Source organism: Lepidochelys olivacea (genome assembly GCF_965140295.1).
Source record: "Lepidochelys olivacea isolate rLepOli2 genome assembly, chromosome: 3".
Lineage (NCBI taxonomy): Eukaryota > Metazoa > Chordata > Testudines > Cheloniidae > Lepidochelys > Lepidochelys olivacea.
Window position 1 is genome coordinate 37,475,999 of NC_140413.1, and position 26,760 is coordinate 37,502,758.

Consider the following 26,760-nt stretch of genomic DNA (forward strand, 5'->3'; position numbering starts at 1 on the left):
CAGGACAAATGAGAAGTAACCCCACTCAAATCAGGAGAGTTACACTGATGTTTGTGAGCAAGTGGCAGGAAAAAAAAAGAAAGGATGTCTAAACACCCCCAAAATAAATCTTGGCACATGTGTCACAACATTGAAATCATTCGTTCTTGCTTCCATCATTGAGCATGAGCTTGGCTGCACTCTGAATGATCCAGGGCCCAATACATTTTACTACAACATGGAATTAACTGTGCATGTTTGCACAGCACAGTCCTCATCATTTAGAATATTGTGAAAGAATTAAAGTGTTGCCATGGTTTAAACAAACTACTGCACTTGTGTGAAACATGCTTTCCAAATCTCCATAACTAAACCAAATCAAACCCCCAGAACCCTGAAAGGCACTTTTCCCTTCCAAGGGCTGTATTAATGTCAAGTATCTACTTCTATTTGCTTGTCAGTAGAGCTGTTTAAAAAGCAACACTGGAAAAAAATCCAATGGAAATAGTGCTTTTAAAAAAATCTTATTCTTAATTTTTTTTAAAAAGGATGAACTGGTTTTGTTCAAGCTCTCCATAAATATGCACTCCCAGGGAGAGACTAGATCTGGACATATTCAGCCCAAAAGATGAAAATCTTAGAAAGTTATAGCAACTGAATATAGGATTCTGGAATGGAAGTTTTAGATAACTCCAACCATAGCTTTTGCCTGTGCTCTGGTTATTATAACACTCTAATAAAGATAGTACAATTACATCCACTGAATGAGTGTCCCTAAACGGGCTAGATCAGCTCAAATATATTCCTCATATGCCACAGGCTGATCTCATTAGATACTGGTAGACACTCATTAGACACTGGTAGATATCTCTGTGACACTGGTAGAGATAATAAGTAGTCCAGAGTCATACAGAATAATACCTTGTGAAAACTATTTTGTTTAAGGGCATGATGTTTCATATTCCTACCCACTAACATAAGAGTACAGAGAAGCCTAGTTTTGGGATTTCTGATTTGCTCTTTTCTTCTAACTAGTACAAAGAACCATTCCGAGTTTGTTAATACAACGATTTTAAAACAAAACAAAACAAAACAAAAAAACACTTATGAGAGATGAATTGACTTTGGAGAGCTGGAAGAGAAGCTAATGGCCTGACTATCTAAAGCAAACTGATTATGTACTGATTTCAAATAAAAGGAGTTATTTTTCTATGAGTATTCTTTCTTCGTGCAACCAGTAGTCTCACATCGACTGCACATGGTTTCCTGAAGGAATCATTCTATGTTTACTGCAAACAGCGAGTTCAGGTGGAAGGAGAGCAATATTTTTTCATGATCATTGAAGTCTGTTTTTCTCCCTATTACTCGTCAGAAAAATCCACAATCTGGTGTCACAAATATTTCAGCTGCTAGCAATTAGAGACTGGGTGAAAGGCCTGTTGTTTCCAAAGTGTTCCAAATCTGATATTTCAGATCCAGTGCTATGGATTATAACAGAGACCGGATCAGTGTGAACAAGCAGAAATAACCATTTTCCCCACTGGAAAACTGCTAAAGAAAAGTTATTTTTATGACCTAAATATAATTTTCATGTCCAAATTCACAGTTCAGAGTGAATTGGTAATGTAAAGAGTTTTTACTTGATTTGGATACCTGGATGCAATATTTACTCTACTTGTCTGTGAATCAATAAATACACTCTGTAATCTAAGGGTAGATTTTTCAAACCCCAATGGAATGATTGGGAGAGACATATTTTAAAGTAAATGAAAACAAAATATCTCATAAGAGTATCTTAATGTTGAAGATTATAATTCTTGAAAGTGAAACCTTGGTGGATGTTAGAATTTCAGTTTAATTATGAAGATTTCTACTCATTGATTTAATATGAAACTCTGTATGTCTACTTTCCTGTCTGCTTTGTTATTTTCCATATTGATTTCTCCTTCCCAAGTTTTAGAGCCCAAAGTCTATGCCCAAGGGGTTTATGCATTAGTTTGGTAGCGTGAAGCTTATGGTCTTTTTATGGAAGGAGAATATTTGTTTATAGATTTTGCATTAGAAAGACAAACTTTTGTGCACTGTGGGAGATTTACCTACTTTTTACTTGTTTCCTTTTCCAAAATTGCTATAAAGAAGAGAGCCAGAAAGAGTGAAGAGACTTCAGTAGAATAAACAGATAGAAGGAAAAGTCTGAGGAAAGAGGAAATGCAGCTAGAAAGTCCAGTAAAAGAAGCCAGAAAAAATGACAGCAGAGAGGGGTGGGATCTGAACAAGTGAAAGAATCTAAATATCAAGATGTTTGAGAAAAGAATGAAAATCTGACACCAAAAATCTGAAGTACAAAATAGAGACAGCAAGGAAAGGAACATGGCCCTCAAAAAGCCATTCAGCTCATGAAAACACATTTTCAGTTTGTGCTTAATTAAATTGTAGCAGAGTCATAGGAATAAACTGACAATTAAGTAGTCAGCCAACCTGATGTAGAGCACCAACAATCTTGCGAGCTTCTTGGTAAACCGTTTCCGAGCTCCAATGCCTGTTCAGTTTTCTCAGTGCTTTAGCCAGGCGGTTGTGTTCTCGCAGCCACAAGGTGTGCATAGCTGTCAATGAGATTACTTCACTAGACCTGCTGTCCCCAGCCATAAAGCATTCGATCCTTTCAGCTTCATCTGAGTTGGGGTCTTGTGTACAGGGAGATGGGACCTGGTCTACAAAAGGCAGATATTCCCGATCATTGTCATAATATCGCACATTTACTCTAAGGAGGCCTTCTTTGCTTGTAAAATTCCTCAGTTTGTTTTCCACAGCAGGCGTGCTGCCATAGACAGTGGAAGCATCAAGGAAAGATGTTAAACCATTGATCTGTTCTCTTGGTTTCAATGTTGATAGATTTCCAAAGAGAATTCTATGATCGCCAGTGCCACATGCAGGAGATGAACGGTAAAAAGGCATGCACTCTCTTCCTGTGGATAGTGTATCATTGGCAAATACCTGTGTAATAAAATAGACATTTTCTGCAGTGAAAATAACATAGCTGGACTGGAAATGACTACTGCACTAAGGGTTCCATAAAGGTTTCCATTCTAAGCCCTACTTTTCAGTTGCTCAAATCTTTTTGAAACACCTATTTTCTGGACTGAAATTTTCTAGGCTTGTCGCTGTGTTCTTTATTTATGTTTTTGAAGTTTGAGCAAAAATGGTCTAGCCATTTTTGAGAACAGGCAGAGTGAAAAAAATATACTTTCTCCATTAAAAAAAAATTACTGCTATGTTTTCTGAACAGTTCTATTGAATTGAACTCATGAAATTCATCATGAATTCATCTTTTCAGGTCTCACTGAATAGAATTGCTTGTGAGTTCTGGTGAAACTGTTCTGGTAAAAATTGTTTTTGACATGATCAAGTTATGAATCATTGACCATTGTGTGCTATAATAGATTTTGCATGAGTTTTCTCATTTCAGAAAGCCATGCTGCTTGCGCACGTGCAGTTAATCTCGCTGCCTACACGCAAATATAGTGAAGTGTCCATAGTCCAGATCAGGACTGTGCAAAAGCTTTTGCTTCAGAGTGCTCGTCTTTGTACAGTGTACATGGATCAGGGAGACTTTGCCTCAGTTAGGGCCTGATCCAAAGCCCATTGAAATCAATGAGATGTATAGAGAAGCTGTGATGTCAAATGACATCAACATCACTTTTACTTCAATGATTTTGGGATTATGCTCTAAATGGACATTTTGTGGGTTGATTAGGAGGTGTGCACCATGGAGGCCTCTCCCCTGAATCTCTTAAGGTGAGTAGTTACAGAGCTTCTCTCCTGTAAGCCTTCTTAAATAAGCAGGCAGAGGAGGACAGGATCTCTTTACATTTTAGGAGACCCAAGAGAGAAAATCTGAGTCAGCTATCCTGTTCAAGAAAATAAAATTAATCACTAAAATAAAAACAACCATGTTTCAGAATGTCTGAAGTCTATCTGCCCTGTTTAATACAAAGCTGCTTTTATGAACTGCAGTTTTCTGAAAATCCCATCATTTCCAGATTCTAACCGATCACCACGCACAGTGTAATGAGACATGGTGAGCCATAACTAGTATGTGTCAAGCCCAGGAGATTAAAAATACACACCTCCAATGAAAACTGCTGTTAAAAACATGATTTTGAGTTTCAAAGAATATGCAATTATGAACTTTCGGGAAAATCTATACTTTCTTACCCATTGATCTTTTACCACTGGTAAGCAAGTACAGGTACCACTTACTGAAGTTGCTGAAATATCCCCCAGAGGGGAACCATCTGCAGACATTTGACAAAGTCAAATACATCTGCTTTGAAGAGACACCTGACCTAATCTGCTTTTTCTTTTCATCCTATTTCTTTGCTGTTCAATTTTCAAACAAATACTACAGCAGCAAAGAAGCATGGACAGACATATTAATGTTGCAGACATCCTACAAGGTCATATAATTATCTTTCACATTTCTACATTGTTTTGCTTAGATTTTTGTTATTTAAAGAAGTTAGTTCAGCAGGCTCCAAAACCAGTGTTGACATGGGCACAAATTTGAGACAGCTGGAATATCCTGTGAAAAGATCAAAGGGGTGTGGAGGGGCTGAAGGGAGATCACAGAAGCAAGAAATCTCTTTGGGGGTTATGGAAATAAAATCTGATTTAAAAGGGGTGAAAAAAGGCTAAAGGGAATTGTGGAATGGAGCTTAACAACTTTACATGGTGCTGGTATTTTTATCTTGTTTGTTAAATAGATTTTTCTAACTACTGAAAGCTCATCACTGTAGGAAGTGCTACTATCATGTTAAAGCAATACTTGTTTATTTTCTAAGCTTATTAAAACCTGTCTGCTTAAGAAATCCTCTCACTTCTTTCCCCATTAGCTAAGTAGGATAGTTTCAATGGTAGGTTATTATATTTTGTGAGTAAACATATATTTTGTTTATTTTGCTGTTTCTTCCTTCAGTTGTTGAAATCAATTATTTATTTTCCCTTGGGTATCCTGTCTAGAGTTTGTCCCCATTATTAAGACTCTTGCTGCTACGGTGGTCTCTGCTTCCCTTCAGCTGGTAGGGTGAGCAAAAGGCTAAGTTTCTATTCCAAGTACAGTGTCTTCTGAGACTGACAGCTACAGAGTGCTGTGTGCATTTGACTACCTCTTGCTTCTAATTATCAGGAAACGGTTGGAAGAGTTTGGGTATAATTGAAAAATGTATGTTTGGTCTTTAACTTAGTAAACAGAGAGGACCACAACAAAACAGACCAAGTGTCCGTGGAGTTCACAGTAAATATTCTTTCGTTAACTGCCTCTGCAATTTTAATTCAGATTATTCTGTGCCCCAATGGAGGAAAGCAACAGTAATGAACATTAAGGGACTGGCAGAACTGCATAATGAAGTCCTTTTCTTTTTCATGGGCTAAGTAGTGTGCAGCCAGCAGTTCAATGTGCGAATGAAAATTTTCTATGTTATTTTTTCAAATGACATCAAACGTGACCTAGAAAAAAGTCCTTTTTTATTGAAATGAATATAAAATGGCATTTCTCTCTAAAAATCAATGAAGAATATTCTTATCAATCCATTTCTTTGCAAAGAATAATTAAGGAGGCAAACAAAACAAAGCAACCCCCCTCCCTCCCCCCCCCACAAAAAAAAAACAAAACCACCCAGCCTGGCTATGGTAGCTTTCCTGGGTTAGCTGCATATAAACTTAAAATTATATTATAAATTCACAAAGGAACTTGCTGGTGGTGAAGTGTAGCAGAATGAAAGTCACACACTGTTTCAACGCACTGCATTGTCTTCTAAGTACTACAGTGAGCTGGTTCTGTGGAAAGTGACAACACGATCAGAGGTGTTTGTTGCAGTTTTTTTAAAGGGAATTCAGGGCTTGTGGAAGTTTTCTATATTCATAGCAAGGAAAACTCAAATCCTCTGTTTCTGTACAGGAGATTCTGAGAGGCAGGGTAGTCCATGGCTCAGAAGACAGACCTAAATTCTATTTCCGGCTCTGACACTAGCTTGCTGGGTAACCTTGGGCAAGTTATCTCACCTCTCTGTGCCTCAGTTTCCTTTCTCACCTTTTGTGCCTTGTCTATTTAGATTGTAAGTTTTTCAGAACTATCTCTTATTATGGCTCTGTACAGTGTCTAGCACAATGAGACTTTGGGGCTATCAGTTGGGGTCTCTATAAACTACTGTAATACAATAAACAATAAACCAGGACAGAACAGTAAACTATGGAAGCCCTAATAATGCTCTACTGTGCCTTGACTCTGACCTGAAGTGACCACTGCAGGGTGAAAAAGCATCTCAGTCTCCCCATCCATTTAATTATGGGTCTATTTTACAGCTGATGCTGTTTTAAAGATATAAATTATGCTGGTGATTTTTGCCATTTATTGTTGAAAGGGGCCCATGCAGGAATCAGTCAGGGCTTGCAGTGGTCATATTGAAAAGGTTTCTTCTGTTTTGAACATTCGAGTGGTTTGAAAGAGATTCCCTGTACCTAACCCTCAAATCAGGAGAGATTAATTTTAAAAAAATTAGAGACAAAGCCCAGGTAGGACTCAGAAAGGCTAGGATCACTATGACAAAGAGACAGAGACCATTTTAGAAGATTAAGACTGAAACCTCTTTAAAGATGTACCTCTCTAAAACAAAAGGCTCAATATATTTTAATTAGATTGGGATTAGGATAAATAGTTCTGACTACTGCAGTTCATTTAGTGGATAGCAAGGACACAGACAGCAACTGTACGTGAGGCTGCTGGGCTCAGAAAAAAATCTAAACAACTCTGGCACATCTCTACTGTGAAAGATATAAAGGAGAACTCCTGTTTTTTATAGACAGGTTTCTCCATTTTATTAAGTCTCGGAGAGATTACTGTGCATAGCCTGTCTTTCTGGATACAATATTTCCCACCTCTTCCTGTCCCAAAGAGTTATAATGCTCTGTTAAAACAGCTGTGGTACTCCATCCCAGTATTGGATGAAGTGATCCCTTTATATCTTTCTGAAAGATGTGAACTAGCTCAACCAGAAGTTATGGGCTTGATGCAGGAATCAAATGAAATTCTGTGGCCTGAGTTATGCAAGAGGTCATACTAGATGACCGTAATGGTTCTTTTTGGCCTTAACATTTACGAATTCTTTACTTACATTACAAAATATGCTTTTTGAGGTATCACTTGAAAACTAATGTACACAATAAGTTATGAGTTATGAATATATTCTGGAATTAAAACTAACTAAAATGTGTTTGAACCAGGTATATAAGGAAGAGTTATTTAACAGGTCTATCCTGAACATAAGAATGTGTATTTACTTCAGTTTATGTATAGGCAGTAAACAGATTAATCGGGCTGATGGGGGATAGAAGCAAACCTCATGCTAGCGAGGGAGAGAGTACAGCATGACATTTGCACCCAGCAGGAGAGAAACGTTTGGTCTGGGTTTTACTTTTCAGAAGAATTAATTGCAAAGGTTTACTGGTTTATAAAGATGGGGGGTTGAACATCAAGTGATATGAATTGAATCAACTGATTGTATACAATATTACTGTAGTATAAAAACATATCAAGTGAGGTCTTTAATGAAAGTTAAAGAAACACTGGTGATAAATATCATTGTGAACTGTATGTATTAGCATTATGTAAGGAATTACAGATACTCATTGATATTAGGTTGTACAGGCTGCTCAGACAGGAGCAAATGTCATAGCTACTTACCTGTCTCTAATTAAGTATTATGGAATCGAAACAATGGAAGCCCCATTTACATAAAAAACAAACCGGGGGTGGGGGGGCAGCCCACAAGAAGAGAGGAACGGCATGAGGCCATCCTGCCTCCTGAGACAAGTTAATTGAACTATGGAAGATAGAAGTGAGGACAAAGCCCATCTTTGGCATCAATCACTAGGGAACAGAGCCCTTGCAAGCTGAGAAAGATGGTCCTTCAATCAAGAGGGTGAAAACCTTGCTTAGGCAAAGATATGTCACCTAGGAAGACAAGGGAAGCGAGAACCTTGTACTTTTGTGGAAAGTCCTGACTGAGGGGAAGTCAGCCAAGGCTGGGAAGAAGAATGACGGTAAGGAAAACATCAGAAAAACATCTTGAACAAAGCCTGTATCTTGCTAGATTAACTTTTAGAACTGTATTTTGTTTTGTTTTACTTGTAACCTTTACTTAAGCTTGAACTCACTTAATCCTATTTATATTTTGTTAATAAATGTGTTCAATTTTACCATAAACCAACTCAGTGCTATATTTAATGGGAAGGTTATATTTACCCCTCGTTAAGTTAATAAGCTGTGATGTGCTTTTGTGTCTTTAAAGGAACCAAAAAAAACCCAACAACCCATATTATTTCTCTGTACTGTCCAGGAGAGGGCTGGACATTGCATAGTACATAGTTTTGGGAAATTTTGAAATTGGGAGTGTGTTGGGCTCACCCTGCCCACAGAAACGAAGGCTGTTTGGGTCAGGCTGTAGACAGGTTGCTGGGGTCAGAGCTGCTGAACCAGGGATTTCTAATACACAGACACTGAGGACATGCTGGTAGGCTGGTGGTGAGCAGCTCAGGTTGGGAGTTACAAAGGCAAAGCATTGTGAGGCTCCCAAGGTTATGGACAAACAGTGACACAACCCATCACTGATCTGGACTGTTCCTCAGAATGTGACAATTTGTTACCTGTTTTTTTGTTTGTTTGTTTCTTTTTATTTTGTGTTTCAAAATGGAAAAAAAACCAACCTACTTTAGCTTTCAGGAGAAAGCTCATCCTTGAGGGAAATTTTATTAGCTCCCTTTTCAAAGTAAAAAAAATGCTTCATCTGGTCACAGTAAAGAACTGCTTTGTGTAATATTTCCTATCGCCTTGGCAAAAGTGCATGTGAAGTACTTGGCATATAACTCAGAAGTAGAAGTACATCCATCTTCATCTGCCCTGGTATTAGATCCGAGAAATCTAATGAATATGGATGTACTTACACGCTGAAGAGGGTGGATATTTTTCACAATTTAACAAATATTTGATGCAATACCATTTGTTATAAAAGGAGAGCTTCAAAATTGCTTAATTCAATCACCTTTTTGTTCTAAGGAAATGTCAGCTACTGCCCTCAAAGTCTCTAAAACTTTGTAAGAAAGTAAAACTCAGGTTATAAACACTCTGTACATAACAGGGTCCATTAGAAAAATGAACCATCTTCATTTGATACTCTCAAAACGCACAGTTTTCTAACTTCCCAGGAGACGTGTCATGGCATGTTTGATATGTCTTGGCAGGTAAAAATATCAAGTAAAGCTGAGGAGTATGATTAACAAGAAGAAACAGATTCAAGATGATAAGGACACATCTCTTAGGAGCTTCTTACCTGAAAAATTAAAAAAAGAAAATCGGGGGTGGATGGAAGACTCTGCTTAAGATGATTGTTGTTCTACTGTATCTACCTCATGCTAATGGAAAGGAACTGCCAGACAAGAAGCACATCATAATTGAGCGGTCTAACTAGTCAATAGAATGTGTAAAATATTCAAATGATGTCACTGTCATTTGTTTGGAATCATCAAAGAAACAATGAAGAATAGAGATGGGCAAACCTCAACAGATTTAAAGGTTCAGATGACATTAGCTTAGTCAAGAAAATAATCCAAAAGTTAGGATATTAATCTAAAATTTATTTTCAACATCTAAACAGTCTGAAACTCCCTCCATGATTTCCACAACAGCCTCACCTGCTACTCAGAAGGCTATAGATCCGATCATCCATTGCCCTACATCGTGTACAGTCATTTATTCAAATGGAAGATGAATGCACAGTGGGCTACTTTGAAATAGCATAAAAAACTGCAGAAGGTGCAGGGCAATAGATAACCAAGTCTTATGCCTTGGGGGAATCCATAGTTTATCACTAGGAAGCTCTGTACAAGAATGGAAGCAGTGCTTTCAGAGTAGAAGCAGTCACAGGATTGAAGTCAGGTTTTAGGGTTTGAACATGAAATTCTTTATTGAAGCTCTGGTGTGTGTCTGGGGGGACAACTCAGTGTTATTCATAATGTAGGATGGGTGGGAGTAGGAACATCCTTGTGGGACAGCATGTGGAATTGTAAGGGTCCATGACAGTACATTTGTGAGTTTCAAGCTGTATTTCAAGTTTGCCACCTATCATCTGTGTGAAACAATGATCTTACTTATAAATTCATCAGGCATGGTATAGAATCATGTATCTATGCCAGCTCATTTCTTTTCCTACTAGGAAATCACTAGCTCCTGAAGTCCGACTTTTCCCATCTTCTCAAAAGCAATGACCCCATGTTGTAAGTGTTGCAAAACTCTGCAGATCATTTTAGTCACATAGTGAGAACACATCTCCTTTCAAAAGTTTGCATTAGCTGATGGAAATATCCTTGCCTTCCCATGGTAAAATTACTTCACTTTAGCTGAGTGACAGTTTAAAAAGAGGATTATTTATGATGATTTTCCTACTTTCCTCACTGGAATTCAAAAACCTTGATACATGAAAATAGTAACAACATTTTTTCTTGCCTGATAGAAGAGTTCTCTACAACATAAACCCCACAGCTAAAAATCATTATATTTGTACTAAATATCCTTGATATCCTACTTTTATCTACCTATTTATATGTGGAGATGAATATAGGATTATCTCTATATAAATCTATTTATATATCTGCCTTCCTGCATCATTAATTAATTATGTCAGACTGCAAATATTCTATTATTTTTTGCTTTGTTATTTCTGCATGATCTGCCAAATGCCATTCTCTCACAATCTACTTTACCTGTGTCATAAATATAAAGGGAAGAGTAAACCCCTTTAAAATCCCTCCTGGCCAGAGAAAAATAATCCTCTCACCTGTAAAGGGTTAAGAAGCTAAAGGTAACCTCACTGGCACCTGACCAAAATGACCAATGAGGAGACAAGATACTTTCAAAAGCTGGGAGGAGGGAGAGAAACAAAGGGTCTGGTCTGTCTGTCTATATGCTGCTTTGCCGGGGACAGACCAGGAATGGAGTCTCAGAACTTTTAAAAGAAAAGGAGTACTTGTGGCACCTTAGAGACTAACCAATTTATTTGAGCATGAGTTTTCGTGAGCTACAGCTCACTTCATCGGATGCATACCATGGAAACTGCAGCAGACTTTATATATACACAGAGAATATGAAACAATACCTCCTCCCACCCCACTGTCCTGCTGGTAATAGCTTATCTAAAGTGATCATCAGGTTGGGCCATTTCCAGCACAAATCCAGGTTTTCTCACCCTCCACCCCCCCCCCCCACAAATTCACTCTCCTGCTGGTGCACATCATGCACATTGTAGGGAGAATGGTCACTTTGGATGAGCTATTACCAGCAGGATAGTGAGTTTGTGTGTGTGGTTTTTGGGAGGGGGGTGAGGGGGTGAGAGAACCTGGATTTGTGCAGGAAATGGCCCAACTTGATTATCATGCACACTGTATAAAGAGTTGTCACTTTGGATGGGCTATCACCAGCAGGAGAGTGAATTTGTGTGTGGGGGGGTGGAGGGTGAGAAAACCTGGATTTGTGCTGGAAATGGCCCAACCTGATGATCACTTTAGATAAGCTATTACCAGCAGGACAGTGGGGTGGGAGGAGGTATTGTTTCATATTCTCTGTGTATATATAAAGTCTGCTGCAGTTTCCATGGTATGCATCTGATGAAGTGAGCTGTAGCTCACGAAAACTCATGCTCAAATAAATTGGTTAGTCTCTAAGGTGCCACAAGTACTCCTTTTCTTTTAGCGAATACAGACTAACACGGCTGTTACTCTGAAACTTTAGAACTTTTAGTAAGTAATCTAGCTAGGTATGCGTTAGATTATGATTTCTTTAAATGTCTGAGAAAAGAATTGTGCTGAATAGAATAACTATTTCTATCTGTGTATCTTTTTATAACTTAAGGTTTTGCCTAGAGGGGTTCTCTATCTTTTGAATCTAATTACCCTGTAAGGTATCTACCATCCTGATGTTGCAGGGGGGATTTCTTTACTTCTATTTACTTCTATCTCTATTAAAAGTCTTCTTGTAAGAAAACTGAATGCTTTTTCATTGTTCTCAGATCCAAGGGTTTGGGTCTGTAGTCACCTATGCAAATTGGTGAGGCTTTTTATCCAACATTTCCCAGGAAAGGGGGGATGCAAGTGTTGGGAGGATTGTTCATTGTTCTTAAGATCCAAGGGTCTGGGTCTGTAGTCACCTAGGCAAATTGGTGAGGCTTTTTATCAAACCTTGTCCAGGAAGTGGGGTGCAAGGTTTTGGGAAGTATTTTGGGGGGAAAGATGTGTCCAAACAGCTCTTCCCCAGTAACCAGTATTTGTTTGGTGGTGGTAGCGGCCAATCCAAGGACAAAGGGTGGAATATTTTGTACCTTGGGGAAGTTTTGACCTAAGCTGGTAAAGATAAGCTTAGGAGGTTTTTCATGCAGGTCCCCACATCTGTACCCTAGAGTTCAGAGTGGGGAAGGAACCTTGACAACCTGTTTGCCAACTAGTGCTTTTCTTGAACAAATAAATTTTAAATCATACCTTTATTGGAAAACATGATTTTTGGTTTTCACATGTCATCTTGCATTCTACTCCTCTTAGAAAGGCAGCTCTGTTTGTGCTCTGAGGTGTGAATGAAATGTCATGACTTATGTATTGTCCCCACGCCATAATGATATCAGAATATAGATTGTCTTCCGTAACATTAGATGCACGAATAATTTTTCTTGTCACTTCACGAACCTAGGAAAAAAAGAGCTAATTTACCTGGGATGCCAAATATTATTTACCTTTCACATACGGATAAAACACTAAATAAGCAGAGGAAGTAGTGATAAAAGCTATCACTTTTGCCAGGATATTTTATGTTGTGGAGTACTTCTAATGGCTTGTTTTAAAAAGACACTGACAGGCTGATATTCCTGTTCAAAAGCTGAGATGTCAGTACCACAAAGTGAGTTCAAAGATATTTCAGCTGAGTTTTCCTGTTTAGTTACCAAATGAGTAGGACAACTCTGATCAGCTTCTTTTCTGAGTCTTTTGAATCACACATGTTTTCTTTTACAATGTCTAAAAAGTTTTCATTCTATTTGTTCTGTTCTTTTAACAAAGGTGCAGTGTTAGCAGGCAACCTCCAATTAATGCAGTTACTGGGGCTTCACACTGCTCCATGCCAGACAAGCTATTCACATACACGACATTTTAGGTACCAAACAGAGACCCAAATGTTCCACTCAATATTCCCAGGCAGAAGGAAGTCAAGACCCAGTGAATCTGTCTGTGGGGATAGCCAGCTCCTCAACATGCTCCTTATCTCAACTCTGCAGAAACCCTTCTGAGAGATTTACATGAGGGGATGCTTACTCAACATGGCATAGTTGCCTCTTCACCCAGCCAAAATTATCAGGGCAAACCAACACAAGTTAATACTGACTGAGACAACATTATCTTTCAGATTTCTCTTTGGGGCTGTGAAACACCCTCTCATGGACAGCAGCCTGCTGAGTCACACTGCTGAAAGAACTGCACAGAAATAGTAGGTTAGGAGACAGTACAGCGGTACACACCCTCTGTGCAGATGGCAGGGGGTCTGTGGCCCAAAACCCAAGCGGTTTTGCAGGATTGCAACTTGATGGGAAACTCACAGGAATGGGGGAAAATTCATTGAAAGTGCACATTGGTGGCATTTCCAGTCTCCCACATGGGAATAACTTACTCACAGGAGTATAGAGGCCATCTGTGGTTCACTGTAATTTACTGACAAAGGTTTTCATATCTCTGTAACTATGTGCTGTAAATGACCATGGAGATGGCTTTGAGCTACACTGTCTTCTAATATTCTGTCTTACGGTAATTCTAATATTTATCCCTTACCTTTACTCTGTATGTTCTGCTATGTAGACTCCCTCCTCAGGCTCTACGCTACCAGCACTTCCAGCTATCTTCGAGACACCACTGACTTCCTGAGGAAACTACAATCCATCGGTGATCTTCCTGAAAACACCATCCTGGCCACTATGGATGTAGAAGCCCTCTACACCAACATTCCACACAAAGATGGACTACAAGCCGTCAGGAACAGTATCCCCAATAATGTCATGGCAAACCTGGTGGCTGAACTTTGTGACTTTGTCCTCACCCACAACTATTTCACATTTGGGGACAATGTATACCTTCAAATCAGCAGCACTGCTATGGGTACCCGAATGGCCCCACAGTATTCCAACATTTTTATGGCTGACTTAGAACAACGCTTCCTCAGCTCTCATCCCCTAATGCCCCTACTCTACTTGTGGTACATTGATGACATCTTCATCATCTGGACCCATGGAAAAGAAGCCCTTGAGGAATTCCACCATGATTTCAACACTTTCCATCCCACCATCAACCTCAGCCTGGACCAGTCCACACAAAAAATCCACTTCCTGGACACTATGGTGCTAATAAGCGATGGTCACATAAACACCACCCTATACCGGAAACCTACTGACCGTTATTCCTACCTACATGCCTCCAGCTTTTACCCAGACCACACCACATGATCCATCGTTTACAGCCAAGCTCTACGATACAACCGCATTTGCTCCAAACCCTCAGACAGAGACAAACACCTACAAGATCTCTATCAAGCATTCTTACAACTACAGTACCCACCTGCTGAAGTGGAGAAACAGATTGACAGAGCCAGAAGAGTACCCAGAAGTCACCTACTACAGGACAGGCCTAACAAAGATAATAACAGAACACCACTAGCCATCACCTTCAGCCCCTAACTAAAACCTCTCCAACACATCATCAAGGATCTACAACCTATCCTGAAGGAAGACCCATCACTCTCACAAATCTTGGGAGACAGGCCAGTCCTTGCCTACAGACAGCCCCCCAACCTGAAGCAAATACTCACCACACACACCACACAACAGAACCACTAACCCAGGAACCTATCCTTGCAACAAAGCCTGTTGCCAACTGTGTCCACATATCTATTCAGGGGACATCATCATAGGGCCTAATCACATCAGCCACACTATCAGAGGGTCGTTCACCTGCACATCTACCAATGTGATATATGCCATCATGTGCCAGCAATGTCCCTCTGCCATGTACATTGGTCAAACTGGACAGTCTCTATGTAAAAGAATAAATGGACACAAATCAGATGTCAAGAATTATAACATTCATAAACCAGTCGGAGAACACTTCAATCTCTCTGGTCACTCAATTACAGACCTAAAGGTTACAATATTACAACAAAAAGACTTCAAAAACAGACTCCAAGGAGAGACTGCTGAATTGGAATTAATTGGCAAACTGGATACAATTAACTTAGGCTTGAATAGAGACTGGGAGTGGATGGGTCATTACACAAAGTAAAATATTTCCCCATGATTATTCCCCCACCCATCCCCTACTGCTCCTCGGACGTTCCTGTTAACTGCTGGCAATGGCCCACCTTGATTATCACTACAAAAGGTTCCCCCCGCTGCTCTACTGCTGGTAATAGCTCATCTTAAGTGATCACTCTCCTTACAATGTGTATGATAACACACATTTTTTCATGTTCTGTGCGTATATAAATCTCCTCCCTGTATTTTCCACTGAATGCATCCGATGAAGTGAGCTGTAGCTCACGAAAGCTTATGCTCAAATAAATTGGTTAGTCTCTAAGGTGCCACAAGTACTCCTTTTCTTTTTGCGAATACAGATTAACACAGCTGCTACTCTGAAACCTGCTATTAAAGAGTAACTTATAATAGATAAAAGAACACAAATAACTGAACTCTGCAACTAAGGGAAAAATAGCATAGAATTCTTATTTTTTTTTACATAGCACTAATTTCATATTCGTATATTGTATGGTATTTTAAAGTGTAGTTTAACAAAAGGGGAGGGAAGCTTGTTGGTGTTATGCTGAATGATCAGATTCCTTGCAATAGTACAAGCTTTTTTTTAATGTGTTTCACTCCATTAGCACAAGACTTAATGAACCTGGAAATATGTGTGATTGATAACATTCACTGTAAAATTTCTCATTGAAATGTCAGTTTTTCATCTATAAACCCCACACTGTACTGCTTGAAGTTATGATGCCATTTAATTTGTGAAAGGACTTGAAAGTGACATTAACACTAAAATTTGTCTCCCATCATTATTAAATATGTGAAGGGTAAAATGAATACAACAAAAGACTGTGGTTTCTGAGTCAATATAGTAAGAGTTAAATCTGACAATTTGAGATGGGCCCGAAGCAGACACACCAGATCCAATCCTCTCCACTGAACATAGGGAAGTTTGCATCCAGTTTCAGACATAAATGTTTTGGTTCAGACCTTTCACTATTGCCAGCTCTGCTGTATTATAACAATATGCTGTGCAAAAATCCAAAGTAATTCAAAAATCCAAAAAGTAATATTGCAGTGGTTCCTTACGTTAGTAGTTTGAATTACATAATAGATGAAATCATGGTATATTGGTAATATTTGTGCAATTGTGTTATCTTAATGTGCAAATAAATTGTATTGATGTATATAAAATGAACAATATATTTACCTGCAGTACATTTCCCATTTGTGTTGTTATCCAGAAGCTGCCTTAAGTAACTACTGTGCATGTAATAGTCTCCTTATAGTGAATTAATGATTTCTTTTTCAAAGGTTCGTATCACAACTGCAGAATAAATGGCTCTGTTTACCTCAGCCACCAAGTTCGTTAAAAAGACCACACAATTGTAAATGTACATAGAGTAGGATTTTCCACTGGCCACTTTATAGGCCCAACTCTCTCCACAGTTCTCGAGTACAGACTTTTATAAAACAAGCACTGTATAAAAATCTGGTTTGGCAGTACCTCAGAGCAAATTTCAATTCAGTAGTTATTCAATCTAGACCATTACCAATCTATTTTCAGACAAAGTGCTGGTGATATAAACCGCTGAATGCACTACTGTGATGCAGTTATTGGAATATGTATTAAAGTTTTAATTGAAAAGGCTTTGCCTTCTTTCTCAAATGTCAAATCCATGCCTATACTTCAGGTACTAATTAAATATCCAATAATGGCCCAAATCCTTACTCAAAGAAACTCCAACTGAAGTCATGCCTAAGTAAGGTTTGAGTATAAAGAGAGGACTCAGGTAGTTGGACTCCTGAATATATGCTTAATTAAAACACACCACTCCAAAATTTAGGCCATGTCTACACTTACAAGCTTACAGTGGCACAGCTGTAAGATTGTTCATATAGCTATGTTATGCTGATAGGAGAGAGCTCTCCCGTCGACAGAATAAAACCAGCTCAACAACCAGCAGTAGCTATGTTGGCGGGAGAGTGTCTCCCACCAACATAGCGCTGTGTACACGAGCGCTTATGCTGGCAAATCTTATGTCACTTAGGGGGTTGTTTTTTTCAGAAAAGTTGTGTCGACATAAGTGCTAACGAACCATATTCAACTGCAGTTTGACTTCATTGATTTAAAAAGGATTGTACAGTCCCAGGCATGCATGTAGCCCAAATCAAGTGTTTCAAATGATTTCATGGTGTTCTAACCAATGGCAGTTGAGATCCATTAAAGAAGAAGTTGGGATTCCATCCTTTGGGCTGGCTGATTCCATCTTCATAAACTGGAGGGAGCCATCTAGCCAGAGCAGTGTTGGAGGCTCCCCATCTAGGATGTTCCCTGGGGAAATAAAAGATTAGAAAATGTTTTTTCCAACATTTTTAATTTTAAAATATTCATCAGACATGAGTGTATTTACAGATACTGGGCTATTTATTTAAAAGATCTCTGAAAAGACACCAAGGCATACCAAAGCCAATTTGCCCCAAAGGAAGGGCTAAAAAGACTTTATTTACTAAAATAAAAAATTTCAGGGCCTGAACTTATGTTCCTAGCTTAGGCTACTCTCCTTTAAAAATCTACGGGTGCTTTGCCCACATAAGGACTTTGAGACTGTGTACTCATTCATTAGAAAAAAAGGGAAAGAAATGTTACAGCTCTTGCTGGCCTTCATCAAGTGCTCTTGTTTAGAGCTTGGAATTGGGTGTTAGGGCAGGGAAGAGTGGGGCTGGAGGGAAGAGGAATGATCAGTGGGTTGGTGAGGATGTAGGGAGGCAATCATCTTAGGGAGTAGGGATAATGACTGGGAGTGAAGAAACCTAAGGTGAAATTCTGTCTCCAATGAAGTCAATGACAAAACCCCCACTGAGGCCTGGACTGGACCCAGGTAGTCCCCCATCCATCATAAACATATCTAATCTACCTATCACTTAAAATCAAAATACTTTATATTGGAGAAAGGATGTGAGACTGTCTGGATCAATAAATTGGCAACTGAGCTCAAAATAAGCAGGTCAGAAGCACAGACAGACCCAAACCAAATCCTTAGAATTTTTGGTGACTCTGGATCTTAATTCTGTAAATAGTCCCTATTTTTACAATGAATTAAACTAAAACCCCCTAATTTCCCCTCCTCTCCCCCGCAATCTGTGATATTTAAAATTCAGATTCACGTTTTGCAGCTTCAGACCATCTCATGATGCTGTAATGGCCCATGAGAAATTAGTTTAGCGCTCTCAATCCGGTTCATAAACACCACTGCTCCAGCCCAACTGGCACCCCTGAAAGCCAGGGACTAAATAGGCATTGAAATTGAATTTCCCTGTCACTGTAGAGGTAGGATAGGGTAGGGTTGAAGCACATTGGTGGGGCACTATGGGTAAGTTGGTGCAGTTCTGTAGCAAAAGGCAGTACTTAAGTAGGTGTCTAGGATGCTCAATCTAGTACATTTCATAACTTGCTAAATACACACAATATTCAAAAGCAGAGATAAAATATTAAAAGCATATTAGGTTTACTCTGATATTCTAAGGCTGAGCCACAAAGAACTAGGAATGTTCAGAGACAGAAAGTGGAACTCCAGGGTGTTACACATACATCTATATGCTATGGAGACACTAAATTGGGAACAATTATTTTATTAATCCTCCACTGATCTTCAGCATACCAAAGTGGCTTAATTTGCAAAGCTATATGGGACAGTAATACACTTAATTAACCCGAATAATTCACACTGGAAGGTTGAAATGTGCCTTAATAAAGCATTCAAATTAGTTACAGTTGATTTGTCTTTATTGAAATTGCATAAAGTACTGCACATAGTGTAGTGCTATTCCACTCAATTAAAAATAATGAAATGTTAATTTAACTGCTTAACCAGTGATTTTTCTCCTGATTGCTTTTATATTTTAGCAGCTCACTAGAATGTTACTGCAGTAAAATTCCTTTCAGATGCTTTTTATTATTATGTAAAGATGGAATTAATGCCCTCTTAAACAGTGTATCAAGCCAGTGTAGTTTAACAAATACACTTGATTCTATATTTATGGATTCCTGCTCTATTCTCTGCATTCACATATTATAGTTCTACTTATTTTTAATAGTATCTGCTGTTTCAAAACTGAGCACTTTGGAAAAGTTCATTAAAAGGCAATTTATGACCAAAATGTAGAAAGAAAAGACTGTGAAAAAGATCCAGAGATGAATCCAGTTTATATTATTCAAGCAAATCCCCCCACCCCTGAAGTCCATGGAATTAAGCGAGCAGGATTTATCCCCAGGCAGTTGAAATAGAGGGTTACTGTTTCACAGATCCTTATGATGTAATCAAATATGATTTCTTCTATGTCAAGTGGAGATTTTTCACTCACTCATACTGGCATTACACATTTTTGGATAGCTCAAAATTTGTTTTGTTGTGCCTTAGAAGGGACCTGAAGGTTTAAGATGCAGTTTATTACCTGGATTTATATCTTTTGAATGCCCTTTTTTTTAGTGTGCCAGGTTTTGGTATCAAGATGTAGAAAGGAAATATTTGAATTAATGTGGTATGACTATATAATACTGTAGTGGAGGACTCTATGTTTCAAATCTTTCTGAGATGTCAGGGACACAACTCGGGAGATGCACAAAGAAATAGCTGCAAGCATGGATCCTTTGTTATTACACTTAAGTTTTCACATGAAAGGCACTTGAACAAATGGCCATAAGGATGCAAGAATGAGAATTATATAATGAAATTCCTTTGTTGGTTAAAGACAATGACCTAACTAGCTGGACAACTCATTTCTGTAATAACTAGATTTTAGAGCTAGAAAACACATTATTTTATCTTTTTTGCACATGGTGCATTTGGGAATGCCCAGCCCTTTCACTCCACATGCATCAGCTGCCAATACAATTCCATAGCTGCTATTTTTAAACATTTGAAACAGAAATTCTGAATTTCCTGTTTGAGTTACACTTGAGTGAAAAGTTCAAAAGTTCAAAATCTACTCAAATTGATTATAGCAGAATAAAAATGTGACTGAGATATTCTCCCAGTCCCCAACACATACAGGGGAGTTAAAGACATCTTTCAGCTAGAAAAATAAACAGCATTATTAACCAAGGTTAATTCTTTGTTTGGAATTTTCAGTTTGGCACAAACCCCCAAAATCCCAGCGATAGCTAAGGAACCTCCCCTGACCCCACCTCTACCTCCACCCCCGCTTTCATTGCAAATCAAATCAGGGTGATTCTTCTGAAGTAAAAATCTCTCTCGCTATTTAAAAGCTTTTGGCTGGATAACTTGAGTTAGCACTTTGGAAAACCTGTGTTCTTCTTACCATAAGAAGTAAGCAGTCAAATGCAGTTAGGAAGTGTGTCGTGACATGAGAGCAGGTCAGTGTTTGTGGAGGCTAAACTGGACCAGTAGCAATGATAATACATTTATTTTTGAGCCACGCGAATCGTGAAAGCTGCAAATTAATCACAGCCGTAATTTTTCTAATGGCCTCATCAATAAAAAAACCAAGCTCTTGTTAATAAGCCCTTTAAGGAGAAGTAGTTATAAATAAAACTTTGACAGGAAGAAAAGTCAATTTTAAAGTCTCCCTGTAGCCGCCCCAGATATTAGCAAATATGAATTCTGGGATTTAATGCGTTGTTGAAGAGTTTATGCTCTTGAAATTCACAGAGGCCTGGTCAATATATCTTTTTTTTTGTCGAAGTATTAAAATATGATACAATACTATTTAACTGAAGTTCAGTTCACCAAACAGTCTGGTTAACTAAATGTTGGTTATGTCCACAGACACAGTAAAGCTCCAGGCCCTTTAAAAGCTGACCAGTCTGCATTCCCTTCACTGAATGCCAGATGTAGGAAACTTTTCACTGTGGATAAACCATTCTGGGGCAGGCTGGTATCTCTGTACTGTGCTCTGAGGCTCAAAGCACAGATTATACAAAGATCATAGAATATCAGGGTTGGAAGAAATCTCAGGAGGTCATCTAGTCCAACCCCCTGCTCAAAGCAGGACCAATCCCCAATTTTTGCCCCAGATCCCTAAATGTCCCCCTCAAGGATTGAGCTCACAACCCTGGGTTTATCAGACCAATGCTCAAACCACTGAGCTATCCCTCCCAGCCTCCCTCCCAATGACCAGACACCTCCCCCTCATCCAAAACCATGTTCAACTGAATGTTTTGAATGTGTCCCAAAACCTTCAGCCAACCAAGGCTCTGATGCACAAGCATTTTAACATCACTTTGTGGTTTGCGTGTAAGAAATCTGTACTGCACCTTTGAATGTCTATCTGCTAGGGAACAGCTATGAGAAAAACTGAATAGTGGAAACACTGTTTTCTTTCTTTTCTCATGGAGATATTACAGTGGTTTTTCTTTCTTCATTGTTTTCTTTAATCTAACATGAAATTAAGTAACCATTTCATTTTCTTCTGGGTCAAAACCCATACCTTTATGAATAACAGGAAGAGAACTGTGTCCTAAACAACGCAAGTTACATACCTGTTATTGCACGCACCAGTGATGAGGCGGTATTTATTGGCTAGGCAATTATTTTGACATTTTGGTGGCAGCATGTAAGGCAGACATCCAGAAATATTGGCAATCATGCTGAGCAGATCAGGTGATAAAAGATCTGGAAAAAAAAAAAAACAGCCAACCCAACATGACCCGTTTGTTTGCTCTATTTGTTAAAGAATAATGTTGTATCTGTTACAGTAGAATCCATTACAAAAGTCAACATTAGTCAGCTGTTATCCCTGTCATTTCTGCTAATGTATTTGTTATTCACAAGTATTAACCATGTAGTTTATATAAATAAGGCCATTTTAGCTATTCATCTTCCCTAGACATGTAGATACATGGAATTATTTCTGCTCCCTGGCTAGATGAAAAAGGTATATAGTATTTATTAGGTACTAGATCTGGGCAGTTTTATTAGAACTAATTAAATTATTAATTGAATTAGTTAAAATTACTGTAGTTTCTGAGATCTGAGAAACTGCATAAAACTTACAACAATATCTAAAGTGAATTGGGCATATGACAAACAAAAAGGAAAGAATCCAAAAAGCTAGTGAAAAATTAGGGCCATTATAGTTACAGGTGCGCTGACCTAAATACAGAAAGGAGCTAACATTGCACTTTAAGAGTCAGGTGCTCTCTTTATGAAGGCATGGAAAGCGTGTCATTAACAACTGCATTCTTTTATTGAAATATAACACCATTCCAACACAACAGTGACCACAGCCTGCAACTCCCTGATCCCACAGCCTCACCTTCTGAGGTGGAGGATGACCTGTGGTCTCTGCAGCCACACCAACATCCGTATGTAACAAGAGCCACTCCTCTGCGCTGAAGCTACAGGCAAGAGATGGAGCCCAGTGGCCATCAGTGTTCATTGTGAGTCACATGATTTCAACCCCTTTTGGAGCCAACCTCAGGGTAAAGCAAGAAACTCCAGCCCTCAAATGAATATCAGATCTGCTGGAGACTGGCTGCTCTTCTGCAAGAGGTGGGGTAAGGGAAAGCAGCTAATAATTGCTGCTGCAGGAAGCAGGCAGAGTTTTATCCCTTTTCCCTCAGGAGCCAAAAAGAGGTTTTGGGGAGGGGAGGGAGAGTAGAAGCATCCAACACCATTTTCACAAGAGAGGAAGATGGGGTGCAGAAAGAGTCGAACAGCTCAAGCGGCTCTCTGATCCTGTCCCCTCTTTTCCTCCTGGGTCAGTCTGTTCTCCCCTCTCCTCTCACATCAATCCTGGGAATGGGGAGAGGGGTGAAGAGGACCCTGATGCAGCTGTCCACCCCCCAGGCTAGGGAAAGAGGGGTAAAGAACCCTTGAAACTGAAGGAGCATCAATGGGGATGCTGGGTGGCCAGGGGCAGATGTGGGACTGGATGGGTAGAACTGATACTGGGGCTAGGAAAGTGAATTATTAATTGATGAGCTGGAGAAGGGACAGATGGGGTGGGGGTGGGGGGACAGAATTAATGAATTAGAATGTGGGGGGCTGGGGAGAAGCAGGAATCTAGACACCATTAGGCAGTATGTGGGTAGGTGCTGTTCCAGAGTGCCACCTTGTGACCCTGCCTCAGTTTTTCCTCTGAGTTCTGAGAATAATACACCTACATCCAGAGTCTTTAAGAACAAGATTCCTCCTCTCTTGGGGCCACTTTATTCAGGTTAACCAACCCTCCTTTTAGTTTCACAATTTCACTTTCTTGGGGCTGTGTGCTTCTTATCCCTGTCCTCCCTGACCTGTAAACTCTGCCTTCAAGTCTGGGGACTTCACAGCCCTCCTGCTTGGGGCCTGTGTGAGTATGTCTGCTAGGAGCCAGCCTCTCAGCCCAGGCAGACAGACTCAAGCTAGCATGCCACAAATAGCAATGCAGATGTTGAGATTTGGCCTTTAGTTAAGGCTCTCAAAGCCAATCAGGTCAGGAGGTGGACTTGTGCATAGGCAACAGTATCCACAAGGGGGAATTACAGCATAGCACTTTGGCGTGCACTGCTATTCACACCCCCATAGTCTGAACTGTGGGACAGCATGGACAAGCCCTTAGTTTCTGTGTATGGCATGAATTTCCCAAGAAAAAACCCAAGAGAGAGAACTGTAGTGCTTGATGTTTGTTTGCAACAGTCTAGGTCTTCCATCTCTTGAACAGAGAAAAAAAAGTCCATTTATAATACTAAGAAAGAAAATAAATATTATTACAATGTTATTATTTATAGAGATGGTATTAAGTCATGACATATTTGGATCTAGGTCTGAATTTCAAACATCCCAAATGCCAGGGGGGTTGGTTTTGCCCATCTTAAAATAATAATTATAGTAATAATGATGATGTTGTATTACTTAGACAACTCTCCAACTTTGAACTTTCCAGTGCATTACATAAAACAGTAAAATAGCATATAAAATACATAAAATCAATGCACCATGAAAAGTAAGAAGTCCTTCCATGTCTGGAGGAAACATATTTCAGGAACTCAGTGCCCCAGAGGAAAAAGATACAAACAGTACCCTTCTGTGTCTGCCAACTTCAGGCTCCAGAAGGACCAAAGCCTCTGACCTAAGAAGCTCAACAAAACACACAGGGCATTCAGTATATTTGTGAGATGATTTGTAGACAATCCAAGTGCATGTGTGGGATTGCAAAGGATGCTAATGGCGAAATGCTGCTGTTTAGATCCTCAAGCACCAGAGCAGTACAATCAGAAGCAAAACACAATAGAGGTTAACTATTTGTAAGATGCTTTTAAGATCTGAACAGCATACACTGTGACTCTAAGGTTTGGGGATGAATAGTCTCCTGCCTGCATAAAATAAAAATGAAGTCAACACAATTTCAATCTAGGAGATAACCCTTAAGCTATCAACAGGGATTTCTGCCTGTGTGTTGTATTTACCACTTGGATGCGGTGAGCGTTTCTGCTTCTGGTGAACTTTTTTTTCCAGCACTTGTGTTGAAGTTTCCATTCTTTCAGCAGCTTGGGAAATATCTTGACTTTCTTGTTCAGGAAATTTTGAAAAAGCCAGCAGCAGAGCAGGAGCTATTATTCCCCTCCTTTGAAGATTTCTATAACAGATAAAATATGCATTTAAGTGTAATTAGGGCTTAAGTGGAAAAGATTGAACCTGGGAAGATTTTTATCATCTTTTGCTATTTGTTAAAAATATTTGTATCCATGTTAACAAGGGAAAATGCATTCCGTTCAGTGTTCCCTTTTTATGAAACTTATTAATAATTATATACAGAGCTCTGTCTAGATGGAGAAGGAAAACACTCGTGGTCTGAAATCACAATATAACAAATCATAATGTGTGTACACATATTGGAAATAGTTAAAGATTTGAGTTAGAAATACTATATTTTAGGAAAAAAACCCAACATATAAGCTAAGGTTCCTTGCAGCCTAACAGGAGTTTTCCGAATATCTACTTAGTTGTTCAGTTACTCCATGAAAGGGAGTAACATGGAAAGTTATCATGCCAAAAGAGACTTTAGGTTGCTCATGGACAACAAATTAGACATGACTTTGCAAAGCAATATGGAAACTAAACAAGCCTGTGAAATTTCTAAGGCATCAAATTGTAACAAGAAGGTGGTAATCCCTCTGTTAAAACTGCACTCTAAATATTGCATTCAGATATGTGCCTCATTTTTTCATTTTAGCTGGAAACACCATCACTTGGGATGGTTCAGATTAGACTGAAGCAAATGCTAAAGACATTCAGTGGAAAATAACTGCAGTAATGTTCTGTCATTTCTATGGCTACACCAGAAATAATGCTGCTGGACAGAGGACAGAAGGAATGTCACTCAATATCTCAAGTGGCAAATAGGAATAAACTTTGCCAGAAGAACTAAACCACTTCCCTTTTATGCTTGTTGTGAATTGATGATGCCCTGAAGCAAAATTTGTATTACATAAGGATACGAAGGGATACCTTGTGGACAAAATACTAATCGATGCTAAATACAATAGTCACAATGTAGCATTAACCGAAGAGTGAAGCCAAATGGTAGGTTTGGTTTAAATGTCACATTTAAGATCACAGACAGCTTAGGGCATAAAATATACAGTTAAGTGCTCAATCAAGAAACAGTCCACTCAATCAAACTTGAGACCTCAGACAAGTGTCTATAGTAAAAAAAACAGCTCCACATAATGGGTAGCTGGCTGAGTTCCCATTCACTGTGCACCTGCTCATATTCAATCAGTGAAGTGCTGTAAATGCTATACCTAGGAGTTTTCACAAATATTTAACCATTTAGGGTTTGTTGCAAAACCACCTAAAGTCAGTGGCAAAGTTCCCAATGACTTCAATGAGTCTTGCCTCAAAGCAAGCCAAGCTCAGTTTGGTGATGTGTTCTCTAGGCTCATGCTTTACATATAGTTTGGATGGAAATCTGATGTGCAGCACTTTGGTTGACATAGAGAGAAATTAACTGACTTCCAGGCCTTATCTTCACTGTGCTCCACTGCAGCTCAGCTCTGCATGTGAAAGAATAGTGGAACTGGGTCCTGATTAGAGGTAGGCAAAACATTTTGACCACAATTTTATGGTGAAAAATTTAGATTTGGTAACACCACTGTGTTTTGTAAATTGTTTGTTTAAAAAAAAAACAAAAAAACAGTGCAACCAACCAACCAAAAAAATCTGAAAAAAATCAAAATGTTTTGTATTTACAATGTAAAAAATAAATTTTGATTTTTCTGGTTCAAAAGGGCTTTTCATTTTGAAATTTCCTTTAATTTAATTTTAAAATTATACATGTAAAAACATGTAAAATGCTCAAAATCAAAATGAAATGTATTCAACCAAAAACATTTTTTTCCCTCAAACTTTTTCATTTGCCAACAAATTCAAATATTTTTTGATTTTTGGTCTGATCCAAA

General features: G+C 38.9%; 1 protein-coding gene across 1 annotated transcript in view; it reads right to left on the bottom strand.

Annotated features, from left to right (window-relative positions):
* Nucleotides 1-25,319, bottom strand: part of TPO (thyroid peroxidase) — a gene marked incomplete at both ends in the record, with an annotated part of 200,136 nt that extends 174,817 nt beyond the window's left edge. The window contains 6 exons of the mRNA XM_084624270.1: nucleotides 2,458-2,973; nucleotides 12,559-12,759; nucleotides 17,562-17,691; nucleotides 21,859-21,991; nucleotides 24,766-24,935; nucleotides 25,315-25,319. Coding sequence (XP_084480396.1) covers nucleotides 2,458-2,973; nucleotides 12,559-12,759; nucleotides 17,562-17,691; nucleotides 21,859-21,991; nucleotides 24,766-24,935; nucleotides 25,315-25,319 — 1,155 coding nt within the window. The remainder of the gene's footprint in view (nucleotides 1-2,457; nucleotides 2,974-12,558; nucleotides 12,760-17,561; nucleotides 17,692-21,858; nucleotides 21,992-24,765; nucleotides 24,936-25,314) is intronic.
* Nucleotides 25,320-26,760: the final 1,441 nt, after the last annotated feature.